Raw genomic sequence first — 20847 nt, 5'->3', positions numbered from 1 at the left:
AACATTATTTGGTGCTTATCTAAAATACAGATTTAACCAAGTGTCCTGTATTTTATCTGGCAACCCTCAAGGGACACCTTGGATTCCAAGTTGAGTGTATTTACTCCAATGGCATTTGAGATGAGAGTATTGTGATCACATTTGCGTTTTAGAGATATCACCCTGGTCATAGGGTTGAACTGGGGCAAGAAGAGCAGGAAGTGAAATAAGCTATTACAAGGCCTCTGCAAGCCCAAACTACATCTTTGTACAAATTAGTAAGAGGTGCCCCTTCCTCTGGAGGACGTCACCCCAAACCATGTCCCATGGAGCTTGGGCTGGATTTCTGCTCCCTACTCCTCACTGGGTGCACTGAAAAATTAGGAGTTTGGGATTAACAGATACACATTACTATATATAAAATAGATAAGCAGCAAGGACTGGACTTACTATATAGAACAGGTTACTGTACGTAATATCTTGCAATAATCTGTAATGGGAAGGAATCTGAATCACTTTGCTGTACCCCTGAAACTAACACAACATTGTAAATCAACTATACGTCAATAAAAAAAATTTTTTTAAACAGAGGGCAAAGTATCTTTGAAAGAACTTGAAGGTGGTAGGAAGGAAAAGCCTGAGAGGATAGCAGTGTACTAGGACTACTACAGTTCTATTAAAAAGAAGGAGAGGGGGCTTCCCTGGTGGCGCAGTGGTTGCGCGTCCGCCTGCCGATACAGGGGAACCGGGTTCGCGCCCCGGTCTGGGGAGATCCCACATGCCGCGGAGCGACTGGGCCCGTGGGCCATGGCCGCTGAGCCTGCGCGTCCGGAGCCTGTGCTCCGCAACGGGAGAGGCCACAATAGAGGGAGGCCCGCGTACCAAAAAAAAAAAAAAAAAAAAAAGGAGAGGGGACACTTCTTATTTGTATATTATTTTACATAAATCTGCATAGCAATTTCCTAACCCTGAGGAATCAGATGTAGATGCAAGAAGCACAGAATTTCAGGGGCGACTTAAATGGATTTCATTGTTCTCCATTCACCCCACCCTGCCCTGGAACCAGCTTTTACTGTTGTCATTTTCAAAGTATAAGAGTTGAGCAGTCAGCTTCAGGGATCCCATTGAAAATCATATCCATAAACCTTTAGAGACTGAATGCCCTTCTCATTCTGTCTCGAGGGCTGGAAATAGGCCTTTAGTCTCCTCTTTTGGGTCTACACTGCCCTATTGCCCTACTGAGGTCAGGGCCAGGCTGCTCTGATGTGAAGGAACAGCCACAATAATTTAATTACTCATTCAGATAGTATGTTTCCTCTTGAAGACATTCAAGCCTCAAATGCTTGTAGATTGAAGCTTTTAATAGGGGAAAGAGGTGAACAAATTATTAATATTAATGACGATTTATATCTTTCAAATGATCTTTTGAAGTATGCATATAATTTGTGAACATTAACTTAGAAATCACACTTTCTGGAATGAATTGTGTGATAATTACAATGATTATGAACCACTTAATGACAATCTTCTCTCTAGTTAGAGCATTACAGGTGAAAGAACAAAATCAGCCAAAATGATAGCGTTCTGCCCAAAACCAGCTAAGAAGGCAGGTGGGATTGACTCTCGGGTTCCCATTAAGTAACATGTTATCTAAGTGCTTAGCTTGGCAACTCCACTTTGTAAGGACTCAATAACTGCTAAGTGGGTCTGAAATCATTCCCATAAATCTGTAGGTGTGGCAGTGGCATATAACATATGTAGACAGAGGAGATAATATACCTGTTAATGAGGCTGGAAATGTTTCTCCACCTGAAATCTCTTGCCCACTAATGTGTCACCATACCTAAAATTCCACTGCAGCTGATTCTGATTTTAGCGTTTAGATTGCACCCTAATTTCTAACTAGCGCTCATGTTTCCAAATTCAAACATCCCCCTCTCCAAGAAGTAGTTTATTAAGGTACCAGTAGTATAGTGTGAATTGGTTTGAATTGAAATCTTCTGTGATGTAAGGGTTTGTCAGGGAAAGTGAAATGAACTTGGGCAAGGGATAGGGAGGTTTTCCTGAAAGGGAGAAGAGAGACATTTATAGAGTGATGCTGTTTATGCTTCATAATTTCACCCTCTCTCCTTACTATCATCCAGCTTTGGTCAGTTGGGGCAGCCTTCATACCTAATGTCTGGATTCCTGAGGAAAGAGTCCAACTACAATTTGCCCTTGAGGCTGTCAAGCCAAATACTGTAACCTGAGCCCACATCAGTAACTATCCCTACTAAATCATCAGTCTCTTTCCCCCTCCACTTAATCACCCTTTTTATTTACCTTCCTCGACACTTCTCCCACATTAACATTTCACAAAGGTGTGGAAAGACTTACCCAAGGAAACTCTTGCAGGAACAGCTCTCTGGTCAATCCAAAATGAAACCCAGGAAAGCATTACCATCAACACAGCCGGGAAATAGGTTTGCAGCACGAAGAAGAAAATATGCCTCCTTAGCACAAAGTTGATGAAAAGCCTATTGTACCAACCTATGAGAAAAAGCCAAAGTTTTCATCAGAACAGGCTTCTTCGTGGAAACCCCACACTTAGTGAAACAACCTGCTTCTTTAGACTCCAAGCTCTTAGGGAACATGGAACTTAACACACTCACCCTTGTTTACCCAACATTGGCATAGGACCTGGGCCTGGCACTCCATCCAATGTTTGTTGAACTAACTGAACTGCAGTCTGTTTAATTATCTGACTCAAAGATCCTCCTTTAAATTTCATACCTGCTGTTCAGGGATGAATGGTAATTACATTTTATGGGATGGCCTTTAAAGACCTTTCTCCAAAATATACTGTGTTTGCAGTGTTTCTGCAGGTGAGAAAGTCTTCAGTACATGGCTAATCACTGATGCAATAGCCAATAAACTATTTATTAGCTATAACAAATGAAATGAAATATTTTATGTGAAGGAAAAGATTCACAGTAGCTACTTGGTCACTGGATTCCAAGTTAGGATCCAGACAGCTAGGGATTCAAAGAAGAGCTGGGGGAGGAAGTATCCGTAAACTATTTTTTATTATTTCAAAGTTTCATGGGTACCATTAATTTATCTATGATAAATCTGCCAAAAAGTAGCCAAATGATGTTCTTTTGCTTGTTGTTGGAATTATATAAACTCACATTGGTAATATTGATTAATTTGTGCTGATCAAAAGTACAAATTGTAGTCACATCTACACACATTTTGTTCAGGTTTCCCTTTTCACATTGGCTGCAAGGAAGTTTAAAGCCATATTTTTGGACCATCTATAGGACTCTCTGAGTGCCATTCTCTAATAACCACATATTATATTCTATAACATAACTTACCCTTGTTTTCCATTTTTCTTTCTCACACATTTCTAATTCATATCATGCTTTATTTCACAATAGCTGTGATGTCAATCTTATTAAACCTTTTCTAAGATAAGGCAATGAATAATGAAATGATAAAAATGAAAGTATATCTTTTATAAATAAGTGGTAAGATTAATTTTTCTATGATAAATGCAGTTTACTTTGAGACAAAATTATTCAAATCACAGAGACTATAGGTCAAAAAAAAAAAAATAAAACTAAATCATAGATGTTGCAAAGTTGGAGAACTCTTCTACTTCCTCAGTAGTAATTTCTTAGGTAACCCAAGATGGCAAACCTATTTAGACATATTAGGTAAATATTTAGGCACTTAGTCTAAGATATACTCCTAGTCAATCCACACCAAATTGGCAGACCACATGCCTAATATTCTACTCTTAATTAACTGCTGGTTGCCCTTCTCTTTCCTACTTGTTCTGAGTTTCTCTCACCATCAGTTGATATGTTTCAGGAACACCAAACAATTTCGTTACCAAGGGTAATAAAAGATACACTACATAGTGCATTCTAAAGTCAAAATATACATTTTTTAAGCTACTCATTGTCTTGTATTACCCATGTCACAGCCCACTTCATTATGGTTTGCAATTGAGAATTTTGATTATGGTTGTAGAGTGGAATAATAGCATCTCTGACGTTATAGCTTCATATAATTATTGTGAGATTAAAAGAGATAAGGAAAAGCTGTGAAAGTACTTCATAAAGAAAGACATCAATGCATATGGTTTTAAGTCTTGAAATATATTTAGGTAACGAGGTCCTTTCTTTACTCAGAATTTTCTGAATTTGTTTTTTTTTTTTTGCAACCGAGCAGGAGAAATGTCGCTCTGTCTTGCTGTTCTTCTGGGAAGGGGAGACTGGGGATGGTTTTGCTGTTGAAGCTGTAGCCAGGAAGAGCTCCCTGCACCAACCAAGAAAGGTAGTGCTGCTTTGGAAAGATGTGGAGCCCTCATTTTGCGTAGTGTAATAAATAGAGTGTGACTCCATTTTTCATATTTGACTTCTGATAACTTTCTAGCCCCACTTCCCCTTCTGTTCCACACCTGGGCAAGCTAGGAGGGAAGCCAGATGTTCCCTCTTTGGCACTGGTGGGAAGATCAAACTATGCAAACACTGCACCATTTAAGGGAATTCTCACCCTCGCCCCACTTTCTAACCACCATAGAACCCCAAGTCAGGCACCCTTTTCTGTTCTCTCAGACATTTTCAGACCTGCTCAGGAGCCTGCCCTGCTCTCTCTAGAAAACCTCATTATGTGAGTAATAAACCTCTTTATACCCTTTTGGCATGTGTGTGGCATCACAATGACGTACTTGATTGATTGATTGATTGATTCAGCTGCTATTTATTGAGCACCTATCATGCGCCAGGCACATTCGAGGTGAACAAGAGAATGGGGAAGAGATGGTGAACAAGGCAGACAGATCCCTGCACTCTTTCTAGTCAGGCACTCAGACAATAAGGCAGTCAAATAGAGATGTATTTCAAGACATGGTTAGTGATGTGAAGACAAATACACATGGGGAATGGTGAGGAGGGAAGTCTATTCTAGATAGGATGGCTAGGAAAGCATTCTTTGAGGAGATGATATTTGAACAAAGCTCTGAGCAAAATGAGCAAGCTGGTCATCAAAAGATCAGGGGAAAACATTCCAGGCAGAGAGAGAAAAGGCCAAAGCAGAACCCCTGCAGATGGAATAAGATGGGTGTGTTTGAAGACAAGCAAGAAGTAGGGAGAGGGGGCAGGGGTAGTTGGTGAGGTCAGAGCCTTAGGCAGAGAGAGATCATGTAGGGCCTTGCAGGCCATGGTGAGAAGCTTAAATTCTGTTGTAAGTTTGCTGGAAAAACACCAGGGGGTTTTGAACAGAGAAGAATTGTGCTGTTTATGTTTTCAAAAGAACACTCTGTCTGCTGTATTAAGAGTAGACTGCAGGGGCCGAGAGGAAGCAAGGCATCTAGTTAGAGGTGGTTATATGACGAAGACAGAAATCTGCACAGACGGTCCCTGACTTAAGACGATTTGACTTACAATTTTTTGACTTTATGATGGTATGAAAGCAATACACATTCAGTAGAAACTGTACGTCCAATTTTGAATTTTGATCTTTTTCCCAGGCTGGCCATATGCTCTTGTGTGATGCTGGGCAGCCGCAGCAAACCAGCCCCCGGTCAGCCCCAGATCACGAGGGCAAACAACCGATACACTTACAACCATTCTGCACCCAGACAACCATTCTATTTTTCACTTTCAGTACAGTATTCAATTAAATTACAGAAGATATTCAACACTTTATTATAAAATAGGATTTGAGTTAGATGAATAAGTGTTCTGAGCACATTAAAGGTAAGCTAGGCTACTTATGATATTTGGGAGGTTAGGTATATTAAATGCACTTCAACTTATGATGGATTTATTGGGAGGTAACCCATCATAAGTTGAGGAACACCTGTATTGGAAAGGTAGAGGTGGCTGCCTATAAGAGAAGGATGACGTTATTGGCCAAATGGGATGCTTGCTTGGACTCGGGTCTTTCCACACGTACTTTGCAGACAGTAGATGCTCAATAAATGCTGATGAATTGTCCACATAAAATACTGTACCTGTGCTGCTACAGAAAGCAAATCCACTGGATGCACTGAATTCCTCGATGAAGAACTGAGAAAGCGAAATATGCTCGTCAGTATTTAGGGACTTGTTTCCATGTTTCCAGTACAGCATTAGATCCTCCTCATTGTAGGCATCTAAGACAAGAAAATAACATTCTTTTTATTGGAGTAAGCTCTTGTAAGTTCCATGAGGTCTATGACCATGTTTTATACAGTTCTGTATCCCTGAGGTCTGGTCCAATGTCATGGCTCTGAAATATATGTTTGCCAATAGACTGATAATTCCCACATCTTCAAAAAGAAAAAAAAAAACCTCCAAAAATTAGACCCCGATTACTGGCATAGTGTGGCAGCTTTTCCTGTGCCCACGTGACGCATTAAAACTCTCCTAATAGCTGTTTCCCTGTCTGTGTGCACTGTGATGTCACAGCACCGCCTTTCACTCACAGGTCTGATGCCAAGTCTTTTGGCCCCTTTAGTTTTGTAGCTCTATTGGATGAAATTCCAGAGTGAGCTGGGCTTGTACAGAATTTTCTTCTATAATCAAATACTATTATAGAGAGTTTCTAATGGATTTGGGGAGGAGCATCTATGTAGGAGACATCCATTGAGATTCTCAGCATTTTACCCACATTATGGAAAACTGCAGTCAGCTTTTAAGATATCATGTCAAAAATAGCTGGTGGGGGCTTCCCTGGTGGCGCAGTGGTTGAGAGTCCGCCTGCCGATGCAGGGGGCCTCCTGCCGATGCAGGGGACGCGGGTTCGTGCCCCGGTCCGGGAGGATCCCACATGCTGCGGAGCGGCTGGGCCCGTGAGCCATGGCCGGGCTCAGATGCCCTCTGACAGGGCTTTGATTAGGAGGTTTAAGTCTAGAGCTGGGTTTTTCCAGGGAAACAAAGCATACTTAATGGAAGATTGGGATTCATACGGGAACATAAATGGCAGAGCTTTCTAAATCTGCCAGTCTCTGTTAATAGCATTAACAAGAATACAACTTTTTAGGGAGCTATTCCCTTAAAATCATTGCGGAAACTGCAGAATATGTAGTTATCAAAGCATTTTTTTCCTTGAATCTTCTATCTTCTGATTTGAGAGACAATTTGCCATCATCGTTCTTACTAAAAAACCAACCCACCAACCAACCAACCAACAAGCTGTTTTGGACAAATATATTTATCAAGATGTTTACATGCTTGTTAAGAGTATGCTTATTTATATGCAAGTATGTGATGGTGTGTTCAGACCACACATACTCCATAGGGAAGTAAGACTTACAGCTTTCCAGTTCAAGGGAACAATCTTGAGTGTCAAGTGGAAACCTGCTGAAATCCATAAAGCACATTGCTGAAACAGTTATCCTATAGCAAGAATGAGAAAAAGAAAACTGCAGATCATTTAACCACATGGTCAAATAAGCAATGCAGCATTGAAGCTCTCTGACACTTTTGAGTGCCTTTCAAGACTAATGTAAAACAGGTGTTACCGTCTTCTTTTCAAGTAACCCATAAGGAAGCAAACACAGGAAGGTAGGTGATTTGCTTAAGACACAGAGTTAATGAGTGAATTCCTGCCCTAATAATTGCTTCTGATCTCACCACTTCCTGCTCAGGTTCCTCTGTATTTTCTGGGTGTTTTCAGAAAAACACACTTCAAAGTGAGAAGACTTTTAAATAGATTTAAATATTTTCTGCTTTCTGGAAGATCCAAACTTAAATAGTTTCTAGTAATAAAGAGCTGGAATGGTGGTAATAAAAACCTATGAGTAAAGGTTTCTTTCACAAAGCAAGTTTACCTGAGGAAATTATCTTTCCAGGAGTGAGGGGAAAGCCTGGAGCATTTTCAGTTATAGATATATGTGCTATTAAGCACGTAATTCAGGTGCTATTAAGTTGAAAGGCTTGCATACTGATGAGGACTGTTTTTTCAAATTTTATGTCCTTTTAGCTTTTCCTGGCTTCAGGCAGAGGCTGTTGAACTGTGGTACCCGCAATGGCAGATCAGAGGTTCCTTAAAAGGTCCCTGAGCAAGTCTGCAAAAAACAAAGGCAACAGCTGCTCTTACCCCTGGTGTACCCAAGTTAAACAGAGGAGTAGAACCATTTTATCTGCCGGGGGTTGAATTCTACTGTCAATAGTCATGCAGCAAAATGCCAAGCCAGGGAGATGTCTGGATAACTTCGTGTCACAAAACATATTCATTTGGGCATCTTCCTTGTACTTTAAAGCTGGAAAGGGCTCTGAAATCTTTGAGTCTACTTCCTTCAGAGTACATATGAATAAATTAACAACCAAGGAGATTAGGCAGGCACTATTGAAGAAAAAATTATTCATGATACCTGTTAAAGAATGGTAAGGCAGACTCTATTTAGGAGGGCTACTATAATTTTTTTTTAAATGGGTAAGAGAGATTGGGCTCAACTCCAAATACAATGAGTGGGAATTTATAGTGAAGGGGTGGAGGTGCGGAGGTCAGTGGATAAACAATTACCAAGAGGAAACATCAGGGTTTGGGGGATTCTGGCTAAATGGACCTAACAGGATTCTTGCTGAAGGGGGGCCAGGGTGATCAGATATCAGCTGGGGGTTAGGGGGTGGATGAGGAACCTCATCAGATATGGAGGGTGATCAGATATTGAGAATGGGGGAGCAGGGCCTAGGTGAGAAGAGAGTTCAGAGGAGACTGAGTAGAATTTGGTCAAAGAGAGAATATTTGTCAGTAGACGGTGTCAGAACCAAGCCTGAAACCAGGTGACTGGCTGGGCTTCGACTGGCTCTGCTGTCAGCTGAAATAGCTGTGCAGATGACAGTTTTGAGTCCTTCTGTGTTGGGGGATCTCCAAGACCAACCTCAGGTTCCATGTTTCACTAGAAGGATTCACAGAACTCATCAAAGCTGTTATACTAACAGTTAATGGTTCATTGCAATGGAAGGATACCAGTTAAAATCAGCAATGAAATAAGATGCATAGGGTAGGTTCCAGGAGAGACCAGGAGCAAGTTTCCAGCTGTCCTGTTCTAGTGGAGGTATATGGACAGTGCTTACTTCTCCTAGCAATGATGTGTGACAACATGCATGGACAATTGCCAACCAGGGAAGCTACATAAGCTTTGGAGTCCAAAGTATATATTAAATGAAGGTTGGTCACGTAGTTATGGCTGACCTTAGTCTTTAGCTCCTCCAGAGATCAAGTTGATACCCTGTGGCTCAAGGTCTCCGGGTAAACAAAGACATACTTATCAGGCAGGATATTCCAAGGGCTTGTAGGTTATTTCCCAGGAGCCAGGCAAGAGCTAAATCTTTCTTTGGAATGTGCAGGGTAAGGATAATCCACTGAGTTAATTCTCCAGTGGATATCACCTCATCAAAATAATTAATTTAAATCCGTTGATTCCTTGGCCAGATGCTGCCATTCGGCTTCTGATTCCTAGTAATGCTTGATTCCAGTACTTATTAGAGTCCTATGTTACTTCTGATTTAAAAGTCCTATGGAAAGTAGTCTTTTCCTTTAATTTCATTTTTTTAAAAAAAAGCATATGAAACGTCTGGTAATAGCACCTTTGTACTAAAGTGAGCAAGGTGTTTTTAATGAACAAAAAGAATCTGTATTGGTTTCCTATTTCCATTGTAACAAATTACCATAAACTTGGTGGCTTAAAACAACAGAAATTTATTCTCTCACAGTTCTGGAGGCTAGAAGTCTGAAATTAGTATCACTGGACTGAAATCAAGTTAGAAAGGCCCTGCTCCCTCCAGAGGCTCTAGGGGGGAAATTCATTCCTTTCTTCTCACAGCTCCTGGTAGTTGCCAGCATTCTGGGGCTGGTGGTTGCATCACTCCAATCCGTCTTCATGGTCACACTGCTTTCTACTCTTCCACGTGTGTCAAATCCTTCCTCTCTGCCTTTCTCTTACAAGGAAACGGATGATTGCATTTAGGACCCATCCAGATAATCCAGAATAATTCCCCTATCTCAAGACCCTTTATTTAATCACATCTGCATAGATCCTTTTTTTTTTCCATATAAAATAACCTTCACAGGTTCCAGGGATTAGGACATAGATAACTTTTGGGAAGCTAATTTTTTTTTTTTTCAGTTTACTACTGAATCTTTCTGGGATTTCTAAGACATAAAAAAAAAAAGATGAATTGCTTGGATTTACCAAACATTTTTAGGATTACCTATGGTAAGCCACTCAGTAAGCACAGGACTCAGGCTTAAAAACATAAGGTATATTAAAGATGGAGGGATATTATAGCATAGTGTCAGAACAAATGTTTTAAATTAAAAAATTTTTTTCATTTTCAAAATTTTGTAAATGAAGAAACTAGGGGTAACTTGGATGATGACTATATATTCCTGTGAAAAATGAAGGAGATAGTTAACAAAATTATTTAGTTGATCCAAGATTCCAAGACTGCTTGCTGGGGTGCAGGGTGGGGTGGAGTTGGTGAGGAGGAAAAGTAGTTTTGTATACTTATAAAATTGTGGGCCAGATTCTTAAGGATTTCCATAATTCAGCTCCGTTCTGTCCAACCTTATTTCCTATCATTCTCCAATACATGCCCAGAGTGGGTACAGTTAGACTAGGAAACCATTCTTTAAAACCTGGAAGTTAGAACCAGGAAAAATCACATCTTCTGCTTGTGTCCAGCATTACTAAATACAGCAATATTGGGAGTTTAGCCTGAAGTGAGACCCATCAGCTTTGGTGTAGATGGTGTGGTATAAGGAAGCCAAAGGCAGTAGACAGCCCTCCTTACCTGACACTGAAGAGGACATTTCCATCAGGGTGTCCACGCAGCATGATGTTCTCCACAGTTGTATCATGGATGAAGGATCTTTTAGAATGGACAAAAAAGATATCAGGCACCCAAATCTTTTTGATTAATCTGTGATCAAAAGTCATGCTTTTGTTGGTTTTGCTGGGAAAGGCAAGTCTTTCATCTTTCCAGTAATGCCTGAGATAAAAAGTCATTGTAAAGTCCTAGGCAGAGAGAAAAAGAGACAAGTCAAGGCCAGTAGCAATATGGTTCAGTATGACCAATCAATACTATTAGTCTCAATTGGTTTCCATGGGTGTTAGTGACCTGTCTGTGAATAGCTTATATTTTCAGGTAGATTTAGAATGAAGCTACTGAGCTTCAGTCACAGAGCCTCTCCCTCACCTGGACTCTGGTGAATGTTGAGAGTTTCTGGAAACCATCAAGTATTCAAGCTGGTGAAGGGAAACAGGTTATAACTGGGAAGCATTTCTACCTAAGCACTCTGGTAAATCACCTAAAGAGATCTCAGAAGAAAGGAACCTGAAACTCCATGGTCTGGTATTTTATTTTGATTTTTTTTCTCATTATAAATAAATATTCACTTTTGTGATTGATTTTGTATCCATACATTTATATTGTTTTTGTTAAAGAAGCCCTCCCCAAGTCGAAAAAACTACAGTCCCACAAAAACCTGGACACAGCCTTTATTGGAGCTGTTAGTGGAAAACATGTTTTCAGAGGTTCTGAAAAAGCGACAATGATCTCCCTCTTCTTGAGAGACAGAAAGAATGCCAGGAAATGGTGGTGCTGCAATTTTAGTGTGCAAAAGAATCACCTGTGGGGCTTCCCTGGTGGCGCAGTGGTTGCGCGTCCGCCTGCCGATGCAGGGGAACCGGGTTCGCGCGGAGCCTGTGCTCCGCAACGGGAGAGGCCACAACGGAGGGAGGCCCGCATACCACAAAAAAAAAAAAAAAAAAAAAAGAATCACCTGTGATTTCGATAAAATGGCACATTCCCCAGAAGCTAGTTCCCAGAGATTCTGATCCAGTATGGCGCAGGTATTTGAATTGTTAATGTGCATTCCAGTTGTAAGGAGGTAAGGATGAAGGGAAAAAGCTATATTAACATTATGTTAGCAGAAAAAAAAAAATGGTTAGTCAATAATTTGAGTTTTATTTGGCTCTCCGATACTACATTAAATATTTTGTTTGAACAGAAATTCTCCTATCTTCGTCCAAGTCACTGGGTGTGGGCAATGACAACGTGTTTTACCTTTCCCAAATGCTTACTTCATACTTTCATTTATTTCCCAACAACATTCCTATTTTTCTTGAAATAACACGTATAATAGAACTTTGACATTTATTATACAAGCAAAGAACAAATCTCAGTAAACCACAAATAAGTCATCAAGTAATGATGAGCTCATTTGTTTTTCTTAGGATCAGAATAGAGGTACATTGTATTATTGCTCTGCGTTAATCTGGGAGCATCAGCCCTGTGTAATTTTGGATTACGGTGAGGGTGAATGAATAGAATGGTTCATTCATTACTGTAACACTACTCCACAGGGAATCCTGTGGGTGACTGCATGGATTGCTTTAATGAGCATATATTTGGTTTTAGATGCTCAGTCTGATCAGAAGGGCACTGGGCAAATACTGAGCCTATGAAGTCAAATGGCAGACATTGGTATATACATGTCAGTGGTACATCAGCGTCACCACTAGTTGGCACTATCATGAGAAGCGGGCTGAACAGCCTGTTTCGAGGAGAGCAGGACAAAACTAAAAGGGATCGAAAGTGAATTCAGGGTGGGACAAGGGAGCATGGGAAAATGATCAACGAGAAGCAAAAGAAGCCAACACTGGAGGTCACTGATAATTTTTTCAAATTAGGCATGGAGAATGCAGACCAGTTTTTGCTGATACTCAGTACTAAGGCTGAACTTATTCAGGAGAAAAGGATGAGGTCCAGTTTTGGGGGCTGTGGGGTAGACACAACGAGATTTTTAGATGCAGACTGGGTCATTCAGGTATCACTTAGAGAGTATGCCAGGAGAGGCGAAATGAGAGCCTGCTTATGGAGCACAACAGGCTCAAGGAAATGTCACTAAAAGCCGCTTTTGGTGCTCAAGGAAATGTCACTAAAAGCCACTTTTGGTGCAGGAAAAGCCAACGCTTTCTAATCAAGATATTTTTGATGTCTTGAATTTTGAATAGTGGGTCTATTGGTGCTATTCCCTCTAGGAGTAGGGTGCTTAAAATGAAGGAAGTTTCATTTAAGGTCTGATATTGAACTGAAATAAATATTAAATTAGATAATGACAAGGACTAGAAGGACATTAACTGAAGACTGAAACCAGATGTTGGGCCACAGATCTTGTTTAGACTTTTCTGGAATTTTTATGTGTCCTGTAATTTTCATTTAGTTAGCATTTGGATGGCAATGACTAGTTGAAGGAATCACTATAAATAAAAATATTAATTAAGTTTATATATGAAAAGATTATTTGCTCTTTCAATTTTAAGTGATTTATATTTTCTAGGTCCTGCTTCCTTAAGAGAGCCCTACTTTATTCTCTCTCTTTCATTCTCTTCTTTTTTTAAAAAAATTATCTTTGTGGTAATTGCATATTGAAAATAATATGTAGAATCTAAATTTCAATACTTAATTCTTTGAAAAACACTATATGTAAGCCACAGTTCAAATATCAAAAATACTTTTATTCCAAAAAATATCCCAAAGCAACTTTTGAAAATTTCACAAGAACACACATGTAAAAGATTCCAGAAAAGGGAATAAAATGTAAGGATTAACGTACATGAAATGACCAGATTAGATAAACAACAAACTAAATCTTTCCAGATGGAAAATGGAGTTTGAAAGTAATTCATATCTTCTCTGTTCATGGAGGGGGTATTCCCTGGTTTTATTTTTGTCACCCTCCAGCCCCCTGCAAAAACCAAGCTTCCATATTCAAAGTAGAAAATGAAAGACAATAAGCATTTGGCTAAGAGTTGCAACTTCAGATGTCTCCCTGGATCAGGACCTGGCAGGAAACACCAATGAACGAAGCAGGATGAACCTAAGAGGAAAGCCAGGCATGGGTTCCAGGGCAAACTGGAGGGCACAGGCCCTATCTAATGGCAGTCACAAACTGTCTAAAACTTGGGGGGAGGTAGGAACAAATCCAAAATTGAAACCACAACCAAAACCAAAACATGTTCAAAGCTGCCTCCTACCAGTGAGTACCTGTTAGGGCCCTTGTCATTAATAGTTGCACATAGTGTAATGCTGATAGGAAACAAAAGAAAGACAACTACAGGAGATGATGGAAAAGACAACACAACTGAAGAGAACAAAATTAGATGGAAAGAGTGATTCAAATATAAGAATATACATCACTTAGGTAAGAACAAGGAAATGGACATTGAAAATTTGAAACTATAACACACTTTTTATTTGGCATAGAAAAATATACTAAAATGGGCTACACAAAGCTCTGAGACATTAACAAATTAACAGAATAGTAGTAGGTAAAAAGGAATTACATCAATAATGTATATGTTTGTGCAAGTAAATATTATTCTTAAAGTACCTAAAAAAACTTAAAATTACTTAAATGAAACACAACTCTGGTAATTATGTAGACTCGGTAGTTCTAAAGTGGGAGTAGAGAAAATGAAATGGAAAAATTATGGTAGGGGATATTAAAACATAAAAATAGCTAAAATGGTAAAACCGGGTTAGGGGGAATGGGGAAGAGGAAACAAAAAAGCAAAGCATATAAAATGGCAAAGGAAACAGAAAAAGGCTAAAAGGAAGGCTGAAGATGATAATAATCAATCAGTTTAAAGTTTTAAGGGATGGTGGTTTGCAAGTACTACTCCATAAAAATGGCAAATATTTCAGTGCAAAAATAAAATAAGGGCAGTCTCTTCTGGATTTCTAGAAACTATAAGGGAATGGACAAACTTTTCTTAATTTAAATTTTTAGTCCTATGAGTTTAAAAAATCCTTTGTTTTCTGCTATTGTTTGTCTACAGATAAGCACAGTTAGTATTACCTGAAAAATCTGGAAGCATTCTACCAACCCAGATTCAGGTGTTTATCATTTTGTGGGTAAGGACTCATGGTTGTGACTTCATATTTCACATATATTATGATCACCCTTTCCTCTTGTGCAATTGTTTCTGGTTCATGTCACATAGCTAAATATATCATGTCCTTCAGTGTGCCACCACTGTAAAGCCATTAGAAGGAAAAGAGAAGAGGAGGAAAGGAATGAGAATTTTAATCAGAGGTAGAAAGAAGTGGATAGAAGAGAGTAAAGCAACTGTAACTTTATTAAGCAAAGTAGGAAAAATAAGTAACATACATAATTAAGATGATTTATTAAAACACCAGTGATTTTGACACTATTGAGACTCTATCCTTTCAGAAAAAGTATCTCATGGAGAAACTTACCATGTTAACCTCTGAAATGCTGTCAGTGCTTTCAACCTGGACATCTATACCCACTGGCACTGGAGATCCTTCAGAAAGAAGAATGGGTAATATAACGAGGAATCAGGATTATTTTGGAAACATTTAAAGCGGAGAGAGATCAATGTTGCAAATGAATTATTTTTCAAGTTTTAACAATAAATCTCTCCATTGTCTATTGATATATTATTACGCATTCAGGGAGTGGATGTAGTCATGGAGTTCATGACTTTGGTAAATATGGGAGCCTTTCCTCCCTTGCCAAAAATTCAGCCTTTTTCACTTGGGCAGTGCATGGCAGGCTAGAGGAACACACTGCTGGTACAGTGCTACACAGGGATGCTGCACGTTCAGAAATGTCGCTTCCCAGATCAGCAGTAACCACAACCTGCCTTTGGGATAAAACAAACATCCTTTGAAATGTGTGGCTGAGAGTACTCTGAAAGTCAGAACCGGAGCAACTTCAGACAGACAAGTGCTGAGATTGGTGTGCAGTTGGGTCTCACAGAATCAGGCTCATGCATCCAGAGAACAAACTGAGACCAAGACATTTCCTTGTTACACCTTACAAAGGGTTTCATCTGTTCCTGTGTGAGCGGATGCTGATGTTAATAATTATTTAGTATTGTGTATGAAATTTGATGTATATTTATGTTCAAATAGTTTGTATATTTATACATATAGTCTTCATATGTTTGGTTTTTTTTTGCGGTACGCGGGCCTGTCACTGTTGTGGCCTCTCCCGTTGCGGAGCACAGGCTCCGGACGCGCAGGCTCAGCGGCCATGGCTCACGGGCCCAGCCGCTCCGCGGCACGTGGGATCCTCTCGGACCGGGGCACGAACCCGTGTCCCCTGCATCGGCAGGCGGACTCTCAACCACTGCGCCACCAGGGAAGCCCCAGTCTTCATATGTTTTCTTTCCATGGTGACCAATTCTCAAACTTTATAGTCCCGAGTTAAAAAATGCTTTCAACTATTGTTGAAAAAACAGAAATCTTGCCTAGATGGATCCCAGGTGGCTGTTTCAGTCAAGATTCTGGGATTTAGAAGGGACAGGCCAGAAAAACTTCCTTCCTTACTGTCTGGATGTGCTACATGTGACATATATGTGCGTATAATTTAATTAGGCACCTAATTATTGTGTTTTAAATGCACATTATAAAACAAGATATGCCTCGCCAGTCCCTGTGCACCATCTATGACCCCCCTGCCCCATTAATTGGCTGACGTAACCTTCATTTTATCGACCCAGATTCCCTCTTCTATTCCATAAGTCTAAACCCTCAATATCATTCTTTACTTAACAAGGGTATCAGCTGGCCAGGCACTGGCCTGTCACTAGAATATATTTCTGTTTCAGGCTTTAGGAATACCTTACTTGCATCTTAACCACCAACTACTTCCTGCCATATTGGACCAATTACTTCCTGTAATGTTAATAATGACAATTCGATTAAAATTTTGTTTAATGATAATTATGATTAAGCATTAACTTGGGAACAGCTCAGTATTATTATCCTTTATCAGCTTCAACTCTGGTGCTTTTATTTTGTTTGGTTGTCTTTTTTCTTTAATTGGTAGAGCTATCAAAATAAAAAAATCATGGAAAGATCTCATCCCTGCCCCTATCTGGCCTTTCAGGATGAGTAAATATTCCCATTAAACTCCAATAGTTCAAGGGACTGAAGGGATTGGAGAGGTCTTGGACAGGGAGCAGAATGTCCTGGAGAAAATTCTGGCATTAGCGTCCAGACCAGAGTTTGAATCCAGCTCCATGACTCACGTGTGATCTAGGGTCAGTAACATCTCTCAGCTTAGTAACCTCAGCTATAAGATCCAATAGTAGTACTCACCTTGGAGACTTACTGAAAGACTAGAAATAATATACAGTAAACTTAATTGATACTAGTAAATAGCACAGAATAAATGTTACTCTTACTGCAATTCAGCAAAAATGTGAAACTGTTCCTAGGACTGAAAACCATGATTCCCAATCTTACACTCAAACATTTAGACAATCAGTCCACTCTTCACTAAAAGATGATCCAGGGCTTCCCTGGTGGCGCAGTGGTTGAGAGTCCGCCTGCCGATGCAGGGGACACGGGTTCGTGCCCCGGTCCAGGAAGATCCCACATGCCGCGGAGCCACTGGGCCCGTGAGCCATGGCCGCTGAGCCTGCGCGTCCGAAGCCTGTGCTCCGCAATGGCAGAGGCCACAACAGTGAGAGGCCCGCGTACTGCAAAAAAAAAAAATGGTCTGGGAAGATCCCACATGCCGCGGAGCAACTAAGCCCGTGCGCCACAACTACTGAGCCTGCGCTCTAGAGCCCGCAAGTCACAACTACTGAAGCCCGTGTGCCACAACTACTGAAGCCCGCGTGCCTAGAGCCTGTGTTCTGCAACAAGAGAAGCCACCACAATGAGAAGCCTGCGCCACGCAACAAAGAGTATCCCCCGCTCACTGCAACTAGAGAAAGCCCCCGTGCACCAGCGAAGACCCAATGCAGCCAAAAATTAAATAAATGAATAAATAAATAAATTTATTTAAAAAAAATGATCCAGTGCTTCTCACAGAGAGCTTATGTTATGACAAAACCAGAACACAACTTGGATTCAAGATCTCATGACTTGTAAGTAGGACCTATTTACTGATGACTATCTCTGCAATCCAGGAACAGTCTTATAAAGCCACCATACAAGGACATTCATGCCACCACTGGACAAGTGCTGGGCCCTCGGGGTTGTTTGAAGGCTGGACCGACAGTGGGGTAATAATATGGCTTGCCTCTTAGGAATGGGTTCCTGGAAACATCTTAGATTTCTTCTTTCTTCCCTCTCATTTTTTCTATTCTTGTGGGGATGAGCTCTTCCATCTCAAAGGAAAGTGTTTGTCTTCAGATGCTGTCTGACCTCATTTTTGTCTCCTTTGCATTTGATGCCCAAGTGTACTTTCTCCTGGGTCTAGGACTCTATACTCTGCTCTGACATTCTGAGGACAGAGTAGAGGGTGAAGGCATGTAAAGGCAAGATGCAGAATCATAGAATTTTGGAGCTGGATAAAAGCTCCAAAGATCATTCTTTTTGTAAAATAGGAGTTGAGTCCCAGAGAAAAGGTGACAATAAAGCAAAAACAAACCAAACCAAAACAAAAAATCATGAAATTTGTAGCCACATAAACCAGAGTTAAAATTAAACTTCTATAAATCCTTAACTCCTCTAAGCCTCAGATTGCTCTTCTGAAATAAGTATATGGTATGTGCCTAATGGGGTTGCTGTGAAATAAAATGAAAAAAAATGCATGTTAAGTCCTTAGCCTAACCTAACATTCAAATGTCTTAACCAACTTATTCAGTATCTATTTGATGTGTAACACATAGAACGTGAAATATAACACTTTCATAAATACTCTTATTAATTCTCTATGTAAAGCATTTGGAATATAGTAAAAATCAAATGATTATTAACTATTACGATTAGGTGATTTCCCAGGATCACTAACTAGGTAGCGGCATAGACATTTATACTACTCTCTCTCTCTCTCTCTCTCTCTCTCTATATATATATAAAGCTAGATCATCAATCTGGTTTTATGCATGCTGGAATAAGGAGAGCTAAATGAAAGTTATTCATCTTATTTGTGAGGTGCATTTAAATTACTTTATATATCATCTAATGTTATTATTATAGCCACTTCATTAGTTAGCTGGGTAGAATCAATTTTAACTCCATTTGATATGAGGGAACTCATGCTCAGCAAGGTTGAAGAGCTTGCCTGCAACCTAGAGCTGTTTAATGCAGGAATATACCAGGTCCCTCTGGCTCCCAATCTGGTCCTCCTGTTTGACAAGAAAAGACTACACAAGCGACTTTTACAGCTTTAGCTTTTGTTTTGACTCAGTAGCCAGTATCTAGATGCTGAATTGTTTTCACTTTAAAGAAACAAAGAAATCATCATCTATAAAACTAAAACAAAAAAAACCCTTAGTTATGGGAGATGTAAAGGACAGGGAAAGTGTAAATAAAGAAAATGAGCTGCAATTTATAACCCAAGTTAAACAAAAAGCTCCCTTAAATATGTATCCTCCTTTTTCCACGTGAGTCAATTAATCTTCTAATGCTTTATAAAAAACACTGCAGTAGCAGCTGGTTTTAATGTTAAGGCTAATTAGGAAAACATTAAGGCAAGAGAAGTGCTGAAGTTACATTTAGCTCAAGAGGAAAGAAGTATGTGTGTGTGTTTGTGTTATGGACAAGTATAAAGAAAGAGAAGATAAATTTAAGCCTGTCTTTCATATCCTGCAGGCTGATTTTCCCAGGAAGGCAGGCTTGAGAGAACAGAGAAGGGGTCACCTGTATAAAAAGCGGTTCTGACCAAGACAAGAGAAGGTTAAGAACTATATTTCACAGGGCTACCAGACTGACACTTCTGACTGAATTTATGGATTTTTCTGCCTGAACTGACTGAACACACAAGCCATTTGGATACCATTTAGCCCCAGTCCATGATTGTCAGAAAAATTTCTTAATCGTGGGATGATTTGCCACCTGCCACTAAGTAGTACGTTTCAATTGCATTTTTAATGACCTCACGAAGTAGCCTCAGGAAAAAAATTGTTTTAAAAATTCTTAACATGTATCCCTAACAGATCAAGAGAAGTGGAATTTTAAGATCAGTTTTATGTTTTTCTGAGGGATGAGGATGATATATAGGAGGGAGAATAGAGGCATAAATGCTTTAAAAGTAGAGGGTTGGCTCTTGGTAATCTATGACAGTGCTTGTCAAATTGTAAAGTGTATTCAAATCACCTGGAGATTTTGTTAAAATACAGATTTTGATTCAGAAAGCCTGGGCTGGGGCCTGATCTTCTGCATTTCTAACTAACTCCCAGGTGATTCTGCAGCTGGTCCTTGGACCTCTTTGAGCTACAAAGTGTAGCATGCTTGTTTCAAGGTCCAAATTCAAGGACGGTAATTTTTCTCTTAAGCTTTCTGGCTCTCGATGGCCTAAAATAGGCCCATAAAACCCTTTCCTCTAGGATAGGAGTTCATTTAATTGAGGAACCTAACCTGACAGGAATTAGGGCAGCTTTTTGAATTGGTATTGAAGAGAGTACATCATTTGGAGCTGCCAACCGCTACTCGGGAGCTGCCCATTCCAAGCCATTCCTGTGCGTCTGGGGCCCCCTAACGGCTCAAAGGACCCATAGCCCGGCAAGTTTAACTTCATAAGATTTTCCCCAACTAAACCGTGGGAGGGAAAAGGTTTTAGAAACTCTTTATAGAATCATAGAGACCAAGGTTCAGAATACCTGAGTAAGAGTTGTAGAGTATATTATCCAAACTTACGGCAAAAATTTGGGGGAAATAAACAGTCTGTTGGGAATGGTAGTTAGATTTCGGGCATCTTTTGGAGAACTGTCATCCTTAATGACACATCTGAGAAGTAGTGATGTAAGACAAACAACAAAACAAAAAACAAAAACAAAAACAAAAGATTAAATAAATAGACCTATAAGTAAAAAAAAAAAAAAAAAAAAAAAAACAGATACGCACACATCTTGATTTTGAGGCTTCTAAAAATCTTTTTTTTTTTTTTTTGTGG

The 20847-nt window shown here is 39.8% G+C and overlaps 1 protein-coding gene across 1 annotated transcript in view; it reads right to left on the bottom strand.

The window, feature by feature from the left end:
• The window catches only part of GABRR3 (gamma-aminobutyric acid type A receptor subunit rho3), a 41766-nt gene that overhangs the window by 10893 nt on the left and 10026 nt on the right, over positions 1 to 20847 (bottom strand). The window contains 5 exon segments of the mRNA XM_024120409.3: positions 2356 to 2508; positions 5987 to 6127; positions 7270 to 7352; positions 10755 to 10978; positions 15228 to 15295. Coding sequence (XP_023976177.1) covers positions 2356 to 2508; positions 5987 to 6127; positions 7270 to 7352; positions 10755 to 10978; positions 15228 to 15295 — 669 coding nt within the window.

Source organism: Physeter macrocephalus, chromosome 1 (assembly GCF_002837175.3).
Source record: "Physeter macrocephalus isolate SW-GA chromosome 1, ASM283717v5, whole genome shotgun sequence".
Taxonomy (NCBI): domain Eukaryota; kingdom Metazoa; phylum Chordata; class Mammalia; order Artiodactyla; family Physeteridae; genus Physeter; species Physeter macrocephalus.
Note: the sequence above shows the minus strand (reverse complement) of the source record. Positions and strands in the feature narration are given on the sequence as shown.